Here is a 10828-nt window from a genome sequence, read left to right on the forward strand (position 1 = left end):
ATTGGTGTTTTTTTTTTTAAAGGAAAGCCAAATTTTGTAATTAATTTATCCTTATTTTTTAAAAAATTCCATAAATGCCAACGGTAATCATGCTTTACTTTGCTTCTTCATTGTTGGTGAACCTGTCTCTCGTAGTGTATTTTCCCTTTGTGGTCGAACCCATCTCTCTGTTAAACCTTAATATTCACGAGAATGATGGTTAAATCCCAAACAATTGAATTAATCACAGTTAGATTTTAGATAAAAAAATTTAAAAATTAAATTATATATATCAATTTAAATAATTACGAACATAAATTCCTATTATAATTTAAAAATTATATTTAATATTTAAATACTTATTTGTAATTGAAATTCCTAAATTTGTAATTATCTATATAGATATTTTCAACTTATTTTTTAAAAAAATATCAAGAATTTTATTGTCCATTATTCAATATTCTAAGACCCAACTGTCATTCTTCCTACCTTCTTCCATCAAACATTGTCATTGCTGAACCCATTTGGATTATTTATCTGTTGAGTATTGCGACGTAATGGAAACCATCATAAATCAGTTATTCAAGGGAATAACTCTGCTCACAATAATACCATCAATGACATAACTAAGCTCCTTTTATTGTCTTCCATAGCCTGCGGGGAAGAAGATTGCTAAAGCTAAAACTCTGCAGAGGTACCGACTTAGGGCCGTGGGTATCAAGAATGATGGTATTATTTTATTGTTATTATTATATTATTCGAACAAGAAAGAACTAAAAATAAAAAGTTGATACACAATAATATAATATTAAATTAGTTATTATTTCTCCTCTCCTCCTCATCTTCTAAATTAAATAAAGAATTATTAAAAATTCTCTCTTTATCAAAGCCAAATAAGATAATACAAAACCCGTCCTCTCTTTTCCCTTAAATCAAATATAGTTTTAGAGTTTTTTTTGGAAGGGAGGATGAGAGGGAAAATATTTATTAATTAGATTATTTTTTTATTTTAATTTCATATGGTAACATAAATTATATCACTAATAAAATTTACTATGTAATTTTTTCAATGTATAAATTTTAATATTTTGTTGTTAGAGACTAATACATCACAATATTGATGTTTTTTTTAAATAAAGTTTATTAATTTAAGTTAAAAATATTCTCATCCTTGAAATGAGAAATTAATAATATAACTAATTTTCTGATAAAATATAAAAGAAAAAAAGTTAAAATTAACTTAAATTTGATAGACATGATATGATCAATTTATCACTAACCCCCGCCCCTTTTCATCTAATGAATTTAAACAAAGAATCATTAAGCCAGGTTTGGTACATTAGAATTTGGATTGGAAAAATGAGAATGAAACTCTGAATTTTGTTTATTTGGTGCATTGAAATCCAATTCTCCAAGGAATTCAATTTTATAAAAAATCATGAAATTCACTTCAATCATAGTTTCATAAGAATTCAATTCCATGCCTCTTGAATAAAAAATTTATCTCACTTTTACCACCGTACTAAATATATTTATTATTTTATTATTATTTTTAGTCTTATTAAAAACTCTTCTCTTTTATCAGACCGGGCATAACTTTCGTCCCTTTCTCTCTTCTTTATCAGCCCACTAAACTCCTTTTTGTTTTTTCTTTCTTTCTTCACACGGCCTGACCTCCCAAGGGATTGACTGGATTCATTATTTTTATATTTTATGCTGAAACAAAGCATTAAATAAAGAAGTAAAAAAATATATTGAAGAGATTGTTGGCGGATGGTTGACAACAACTGCGCCAGATCATGTTTCTCAACTAATCATGTTGTCAGATTTTTTTGGGCGGGAAAAGATGACGTGTAAGAGAAGGTTATTATTGATATTATATTTACCTTTTTCATAAGACGACATTTATATGAACAAAAAAATAAGTGTATTGAAGAGAGCAGCTTTATCCCTAGTAGGAGAGAAAAGCTAGTGGAAGACGTTAGGAAAAAAATAATATTTTTCCTTGCTTGATTATTTTAAAAACAAAGTAAAGGAGAGAAAAATATCATATAACATCCACAGCTTTTTATCTCTAATTTTTCTTTTTAAATATGAAAAAATTTTAGAAAGAAAATTTTATTTTTAAATTTACCTACTAATTTTTAAATTTTATAATGGCTAAAATGTATAAAACTCTCCTAAATTTTGAGGCAGTTTTACATGACCCTTCTCACCTTTCAACATTTGAACTTAACTCTTCTAACTTTTTTAATTTTGTTTTTCAAAACTCTTAACTAATGTTTTCATAACTGAATCGGATATTGAATTGAGAAAATCAGCAACTCACAGTTTGTATAGTTCAACAAAGTTGGATCAATAATCAAACTAGTGACATAGTAATTAAATTAAAAATTATATATATATATAATAATTTAAATATAAAAAATAAATATAAAATTGTTACTTAATTTAAAAATAAAATTAAATATTTTAATGTAACTTAGGTGGTACATGACATGAAAAAATATTTTTTTATTTTTAACATAATTTAAAAAGGCGTAAAATTGTAATTTTTATTTTTAACACACATGATGATACTTTTATTTTTTTAGTTGAGCGATATTGTTCTCATTATTCATAGAAAATAAAATTTAAGAGAAAAATTATAGTTTTATTATTTTTATCAATTAAAATAGCATGTTATATTAAATAAATGAAAAAAATATCTACAAAGCTACCATCCATAGGAGTTTTGTAAATTTTGTTATCTGCTTTGTTTTTTTTTTCCACACTCTTATTTGTTTTGTAGTTGTTATTTTTTTTTCCTTTGAATGAAGTTTTCAATACTTATTCAAACAAAAAAAAATTATTGATATGTTACAAACAAAATGTGTAAAGCTTTAGAACAAGGTGTATTTTTTATTATTGCTGTTTTGTATCAATTTTGTTAAAAAAAGAAACTTGTAAAATATCATGGGATAAATTTTTAATTTATATGAATATTGTCAATAATAGCTTTTGGAAAATTTTATTTTCATTTATTTAATATAAAATTCTATTTTAATTGGGAAAAAGTAATAAAATTATAATTTTTCTGTTAAATTATGTTATGAATAATGAGAACAATGCTACTCAACTAAAAAAAATAAAGGCATCATCATGTGTATTAAAAGTGAAAATTATAACTTTGTCCTTCCTTAAATTTTGTTAAAAAATAATAAAAATATTTTTTCACATCATGTGTCATGTGTATTGCATTAATTTGACATAATAGGAACTATATTAATAAAATAACAGTTAATTTATAAATAAGGAGTTTTAAAAAACAAAAGTAAAGGATAATAGGGTTAATTTTAAATGTTTAAAGGTGAGGAAGATCACATGCAACTGTCTCAAAGTTCATAGAAGTTTTATACATTGTAGTCTTTTATATTCGTAGAGTAGTTATATTTTGATTGTGAACTTTTATTAAACAAGCAGTATATTTAATTTTTAGATTAATTAGAAAAATATTAATTATAAATTTTCAGTTAAATTCCTTATATTTGACTATAGTTTTAAAATTTTAGTATTATTATATATTTGATAATTTAATAAATATAATTATAAATTGGATAAAATAATTTGTAATTATGTTTTAACTCAATCAACAATATATGATATAAATTATTATATATAATATGTTAAAATATTAAATTTTATTAAATATAAATATTTTTATAAATAATAAAATTATTATTGTTTATATAAAATTAATAACATTTCTCTCTTTCCTATTTTCTATTGCTCAACCTAGCACGATGGAAAAAAAATGCATCCCTCCATTTTTTCTTCTCTTCATCTGTTCTCCTCTCATTTTCTCTCTTACTTATTTTTCCTCGCAAGCCGATTGTAGTATAAAAATAAAATATTAATTAAAATTGACATAAGCCTTAAGAGCTCCCGTAATTTGAATAAATATCAGGAGTTTGAATCCCAACTTTATGAAGGTGGTAATCTAGTTGAGTGTTATAAAATGTAAAGATTTTTTAATGTTTTAATATATAATTAATGCATTTGTTTTTTCAATGAATTTATTCTTATTAAATACATTAGTTTTATGAACTTATTTTCTCTCACACATAATCTCTTACATTATTCATGAAAAATTATGAAAATATAAAATTGAAAAAATTAATTAATAATGAATCTTTCTATGTATAATAATTTATAAAAAAGACTATAATTAATCAAATGACACTTGGTGTAATTGATTAAGAGAGTTAAATTAGCTTATCCATAAATTTTTAGATTGAGTATTAGAATATGTAATCAAATTAACATAATAGGTGATGAATACCATAAGTTTTACAGGACACTGTCGAATGGAATATAAAAAAACTATTACATTTTTTTAAAAATAATTTTTATACAGGACTTGGATTTCTTTCTTTGTGTGTTTTTTTTTTTTTTTTTGGTTTCTGGGCCAACAATTTTGCACTTTTCTGAAACGACCTCCGCTGAGGAACCAGCCACTAACCTTCGTCGCAAAAGCCTAAACTAACTCCGCGCCAACTTTTAGGCGCTGAGTTATCGGATAGGGTGGCCACCCATACCGCTTGCGTCACTCCTCGCATCGTCACCGTCCATCAACTTTGAAATTCCCGCCCTCTTATCTGATTGGCTTGTCCACGATAAGCAATTTACGGCACATCCAGAAACAGCCGATGTTTCGTCATACTGACACGCGTCACCATCTGGAGCGTTCTTCTCTCCGGGACCCACATCTCGAGCTTTATGTTTTTACAACCTCACCCTTATTCCCATTTATTCTTACAGAAGACCTGAACATGCGCGCGACGACGGGGAGCCATCGTGTGATTCTTCGTTCTTTCACTGCCTTCTCTCGTCGCCGGCGTTTTCTTCGTTTCTTCGGTTACCGGAATCTAGGGTTCCGACTATGAATGGGTTATACTTGAAGTGGTGTGTATTGACTTTTGTGAGCAATCACGCTAGCTCACCGCTTCAGCCTCAGACTACTTTAATGAACAAAGAATAACATCCCGTACTTTCCCACCATTTAAAAGTTGCTTTTAATCTTCACCTTTTTTTTTGGGGCTGCGCCTTTTTTCTCTGGCTCTGGCTAGAGTGGCCGGAAACGATGTCGTTCTTAAAACGCAGAAAGGGCCCTGCGAATTTCATACATGATTCTGACCAAGATGGCGATAAGAGGGAGAAGGAGAATGAGAAAGAAAAAGAGAAAATTAAGAGAAAGGGGAAAGAAATCAAGAAGACAAAGAAATGGACTTGTGTTGATACTTGTTGTTGGTTCGTCGGTTTTATTTGCTCACTTTGGTGGTTTCTGCTGTTTCTGTATAATGCTATGCCGGCCTCGATTCCACAGTATGTAGCGGAGGCGATTGGAGGGCCATTGCCGGATCCGCCCGGCGTGAAATTGAGGAAGGAGGGCTTGATGGTGAAGCACCCCGTGGTTTTCGTGCCTGGCATTGTGACGGGAGGATTAGAACTTTGGGAGGGTCGTCAGTGTGCGGAAGGATTGTTCAGAAAGAGAATGTGGGGTGGCTATTTCGGAGAGATATATAAGAGGTACTGAAATTTTTACGCTTCTTTCTTTTTTAATTCCCGAAAGCTACTTTTCCAGTTTAAATTATGAATTCGTTGTCGCGTGTATTAATCTTGAAAAGCTTCTAGTGGGTGGTTTCCTCGATGCGAAAAGCTATATTTATACCTGATCCATGTTGATCTGGAAGTAAAAAGAGCAGTTCACGACAAGTGATAAATTTGTTTTGAATTTTTATTGACCTAACAAGAATGGGAAATGCGTTTAGGGAGTAACTTTGACTGACTCAAATCAAAGTAACGTGTAAAAGAAAAGTGACTTCAACTGAGGGTCTCCGAAATTTTCCTTCACTGTTCTGGAATAGGTTGTTAGTAAAACTCTGTAACATATAACCCTATAAGAGATAACAGAGATTAGATGCTAAAGACTCTTAATGCCAATGTCACAAAAATTACAATTTATTGTTATCTGTTGAGCATGCTTGAATGACACCTTACACAGGCTTTGAAAATAGAATAATATTCTTGTTGTGACATGCTCATCATTTGGTCGAATTATTGTATGTCCTGTCCTTCATGCCTTTGATTGAGACTTAGGAAACTTATGGAGATGTCCCACTGTCTTGAAAGATTACAGGAATTTAATTAAATGTGTCAAATTTTTATAAATATGTCCATGTGTCCAATATTTATCTTACTGCGTATTTGACTGTATATTTCTCTCAGAAATTCATACTTGCTTCAAATTCCTGTTTTATCATGATTTGATAGCATTTACAACATTTGTCATGCTATATTGTAATTCACTCTTTAATTTCTGCAATCTGCAGACCTTTATGCTGGGTTGAACACATGTCATTAGATAATGAAACAGGACTAGATCATCCAGACATAAGAGTTAGGCCTGTATCCGGACTTGTAGCAGCTGATTATTTTGCACCAGGTTATTTTGTCTGGGCTGTTTTAATAGCTAATTTAGCTCGCATTGGTTATGAGGAGAAAAGCATGTATATGGCTGCATATGATTGGAGAATCTCATTTCAGAATACAGAGGTAATTTGATTTTAATCAGTATAGCTTATTGTGTCTACTTTACGGACCTCTTTCCTGTTGATAGAATTACATGGTTTTATCATTTTCTGTTTAATCTGACCAGGTCAGAGATCAAACTTTGAGCAGAATGAAAAGTAATATAGAACTCATGGTGGCTACTAATAATGGTAAAAAAGTGGTTGTTATTCCACATTCAATGGGTGTTCTATACTTCCTTCATTTTATGAAATGGGTTGAGGCACCAGCACCAATGGGTGGAGGAGGTGGATCAGATTGGTGTGCCAAGCATATAAAAGCAGTCATGAACATTGGGGGACCCTTTCTTGGTGTTCCAAAATCAGTTGCTGGACTTTTCTCCATAGAAGGCAGGGATATAGCTCTTGCCAGGTTCTTGTTTTAACTACTATAATGTGAATTCTTGATCCTATATTTCCTTTTTCTAATATTAAAACAATGTTTTTTTTGGGATAAGTAGGTTTGAAATGCTCTCAACAAAATATAAATATTATCGAATCATAGGAAATGTTTGTGTAAATTTTACTTTTTCTTCTGAAATGGCGATGAGTTGTGCAAGGAGTAATATGCATGAGATGGGCACGTCACCATTGGAGGGTGCCTTTTTTTGGCCAATGGTTCTTGAAAGTTTTAAAGTTCGATAAAAAATTCACTGTGATAATTCAATTTTACATATATCTGGGCAGAAACTTTATGCAAACATATAATCTTACTTAATCTACAAAATTTTATCACATACGTCTAAAAACTATAAAAAGACTGTTGTTTTTGTTCCTCCAAAAAATGTAATGCCGTTGATCAGTCTCTCAAAATCTCTGAAATTGTGTATTGTTGACATATGGTGACTTTAATAACTTTTTCTATTGATATTCATGTCAGAAGAATGTTTATAAAGTTTTCTTATTGATGATAAAATTATGGATCAATGAAGCAATCCCTGCAGATATTTGCTTTAACTTTTTTTCCCCCTTTGCATTGCACTCTTTTTAACTTTAAATGCCTTTTCTCTTGAATAAAGTTATTCACGAGTAGGAAACCAGTTGCTTGAACACCTAATATCTTAATGCCTTCCCTCATTTGCTAGAACACCTTAAATTGATTCCTCTGTAATGAAAATCCAAAAACATGGTTATCATTCTTTTGGCAGTTAATGAACTGCTAATGCTTTACAGGGCTATGGCACCAGGCTTTTTGGATAAGGATGTTTTTGGACTTCACACCCTACAACATTTAATGCGGATGACCCGGACATGGGATTCAACTATGTCAATGATACCGAAAGGTGGAGACACCATATGGGGTGGCCTTGATTGGTCTCCTGAGGGTTACTTTGACTGCAGTGCAAAGAAGCAGAAGAATAATGTTACACATAATTCAATTCAAAATGGCCAAGAACGCCTTGGGCAAGCAAAAAATGTGAATTATGGAAGAATTATATCATTTGGGAAGGATGTGGCTGAGTTACATTCCTCCAGGCTTGAGAGGTTGGATTTTAAGGTAATGTCTCTATTATATAAATTTTATTATTTTGTTTATCATCTCTTGAACCGGCTACTTTTTTTCCCCCAAATTATTGTGTAATATAGTATCTGCGGTCTGTGCTGGACATAGACAAATAATTTTCCAAATGTGTGCTTCTATATTAACTTAGTTATATAACTGTAAGTGTTAATTTCTATCTTGAATTGTATATCTGGAAATCAGTTCATGGTGATCACCATTGCAAAGCTACTGTTCTCTCAAGGTATTCTGACATTGAATACTGATTTTCTAACATTGAATGGAAGCAATATAGTTTCAGTTTGTGATCATATAGTTGTCCTCAAGCTTGATCTACTTTCAAGCAGAATTTTCAATGCAATGCTTGGACATTGACATTTAAATAGCGGCCTGTAGTTGTATATTGATGTTCTGAAATTGTGGATACTTGCCTGGTACCCACATGCTCATGGGATCATTTGCTTTGACTTTTGTGACAGCATTGTCTTAATTTTTATCTTTGTTGTAATTGAAGGGTGTAGACAAGGGTAGAAACCTTGCAAACTCATCCCACTGTGATTCCTGGACAGAATACCATGAAATGGGTGTTGAGGGAATCAAAGCTGTATCAGATTACAAGGCATACACAGCTGATGATATTATTGATCTGCTCAAGTTTGTTGCTCCAAAGATGATGAAGCGTGGAAATGCACATTTTTCACATGGGATTGCTGACAATTTGGATGATCCAAAATACAAACATTATAAATATTGGTCCAATCCCTTAGAAACAACGTAAGATTTTTTTTTTTAATGAAAGAAAGAAAACATTGTAATTTCTTTTTCCTCAAACTAAAGGTTTTCATGAACAAATTGTATATACTGTTTGAAGCAAATACACTTGTTTAAATCTGGCAGGTAAAGAATTCCACTATTGTAATATGCTTGACTGCTACATGGTCTTTTTACCTAGATTGATGACCCCAATGTATTGCTGCTTTTTTCTTCATCCAAGTCTTACCATTTTTATTGGATTTTGTTTATTATATGCTATCCTGATATAATAATATAAATGAAAATTTCTTTTTTCCCCTGCTCTTTCTGATTGTAGTCAGTGTTCCTTTCAACTTTCTTTGCTGATGCTGCAGATTACCAAATGCTCCAGATATGGAGATCTATTCAATGTATGGAGTTGGGATTCCTACAGAAAGGGCATATGTCTACAAGTTAACTGCTCCATCTGAATGCTACATTCCCTTTCAGATCGACACATCGGCAGATGGTGGAGATGGCTCTTGTCTGAGGAATGGAGTTTATTCTGTAAATGGAGATGAAACTGTTCCTGTCTTAAGTGCTGGTTTCATGTGTGCGAAAGGTTGGCGGGGAAGAACCAGGTTCAATCCTTCGGGAATCCGAACTTACATAAGGGAGTACGATCATGCCCCTCCAGCTAATCTTCTAGAGGGTCGGGGAACCCAGAGTGGCAATCATGTTGACATATTGGGGAACTTTGCATTAATTGAAGATATTATAAGAGTAGCAGCTGGAGCCACTGGCGAGGACTTAGGTGGAGATAGAGTCTACTCAGAGATCTTTGAATATTCTGAAAAGATCAACTTGAAGCTCTAGATTCACATTGTGAGTTATTCCCTGGACTTTCTGGCACTTAATTTTAAGCCATCAACTTGAAGCTCTAGATTCAACTCCTCTGGCATTAATGACATGATTTAGATGACAAATCCATGTTAAAACTTAAAATCAGATTGTTATTCTAATTTTAATATCTTGTGATACAAAGTATGCTGTTTTTCTCCGTAGCATGATCGTTATTTCGAACTGACATTCAACTTTGAATGTGTTCTATGCCTGATCCATCTCTAGCAAATATTTGGCTGAAGCCTGCTATTCAGAGTCTTTGGTTAAACTGGTTTTGTTGGCCTCTTTTTCAGTAGTTTTGCATGTCTATGAAATTATTCTGATTGGGTAGTAGCGATTAACCTCGTCACCAAAGGTTGCCGCATTGGTCATCCATTCCATGATATTTTCTATAATGCTTGTAATTTGATTAATAGGACTGGATAGTTTCAATTAACTTTGTTTATGGGGACAATATTAGTAGTGCTCATTCTTTAACGAGAAAAGCACGTGATCTTGAGAGAACTTATGTATTTTTTATCATTCCCCACCTTGTTTATCAAGAGGAGGTGAATGATGACTGATTAGTCTCTCCTTGGTGGGCTGTTGTATCTGTTCATTTTCATCTTTATGAATGCATTTCAGTTTGATTTTTAAAAAATAATATATATTCTTAGGGCTCATACGGATCTATTCATAATTTTTATCTGTCTACATTTATTTTTGTATCATTTGCTTCTTTTTTATTCCTCTGAAGATTTTTTATTTTTGGGCTTTTCATTATTACACAGGAGGCCACAATCAAACTTGCTTCTATTTGAGAAGGAGCTGGTGTTATGGGCTACATAGGTGAGAAAGGCAGAGCCTGCTTTAGCCTGTCATTATTCTCTTAGGAAATGCTGAGTCAGTTTTTACTGGAAAGATCAGCCAAAAAAAGTAAAAAGAAAAAGTGATCAAGCTCCAAGTTTGATTATTACATGTAGATTTGGATGACAAGATTTTTGTTAACTCTATTGTTTCCTTATTTTTTTCCCATTTCTGTCAATAGTATTATGATTATGATGGTGGCTTGTATCAGCTCAGTTGAATGACTCTTTCCACATGAAATGCATTTTTGTTCTTATAA

At 31.6% G+C, this 10828-nt stretch overlaps 1 protein-coding gene across 1 annotated transcript; it reads left to right on the plus strand.

Moving 5' to 3' along the window:
* Positions 1-4789: 4789 nt before the first annotated feature.
* On the plus strand, positions 4790-10828 carry LOC129321050 (phospholipid:diacylglycerol acyltransferase 1-like). The gene is made up of 7 exons (XM_054966775.1): positions 4790-5547; positions 6351-6573; positions 6677-6960; positions 7761-8085; positions 8603-8862; positions 9216-9705; positions 10494-10828. The coding sequence occupies exons 1-6, from the start codon at positions 5102-5104 to the stop codon at positions 9694-9696; spliced, it is 2019 nt and encodes a 672-aa protein (XP_054822750.1). The 5' UTR covers positions 4790-5101; the 3' UTR covers positions 9697-9705; positions 10494-10828.

This window comes from Prosopis cineraria, unplaced genomic scaffold (genome assembly GCF_029017545.1).
Source record: "Prosopis cineraria cultivar Desert tree isolate PC_DT_omini unplaced genomic scaffold, ASM2901754v1 PC9, whole genome shotgun sequence".
NCBI lineage: Eukaryota > Viridiplantae > Streptophyta > Magnoliopsida > Fabales > Fabaceae > Prosopis > Prosopis cineraria.

What these genes read in the sequence shown, in the direction of transcription:
- LOC129321050 (XM_054966775.1), top strand. Translation starts at nt 5,102, where the DNA reads ATGTCGTTCTTAAAACGCAGAAAGGGCCCTGCGAATTTCATACATGAT. An exon ending in TTCGGAGAGATATATAAGAG is followed by an intron (nt 5,548 to 6,350) that starts GTACTGAAATTT and finishes TGCAATCTGCAG; the next exon opens with ACCTTTATGCTGGGTTGAAC. An exon ending in TCTCATTTCAGAATACAGAG is followed by an intron (nt 6,574 to 6,676) that starts GTAATTTGATTT and finishes TAATCTGACCAG; the next exon opens with GTCAGAGATCAAACTTTGAG.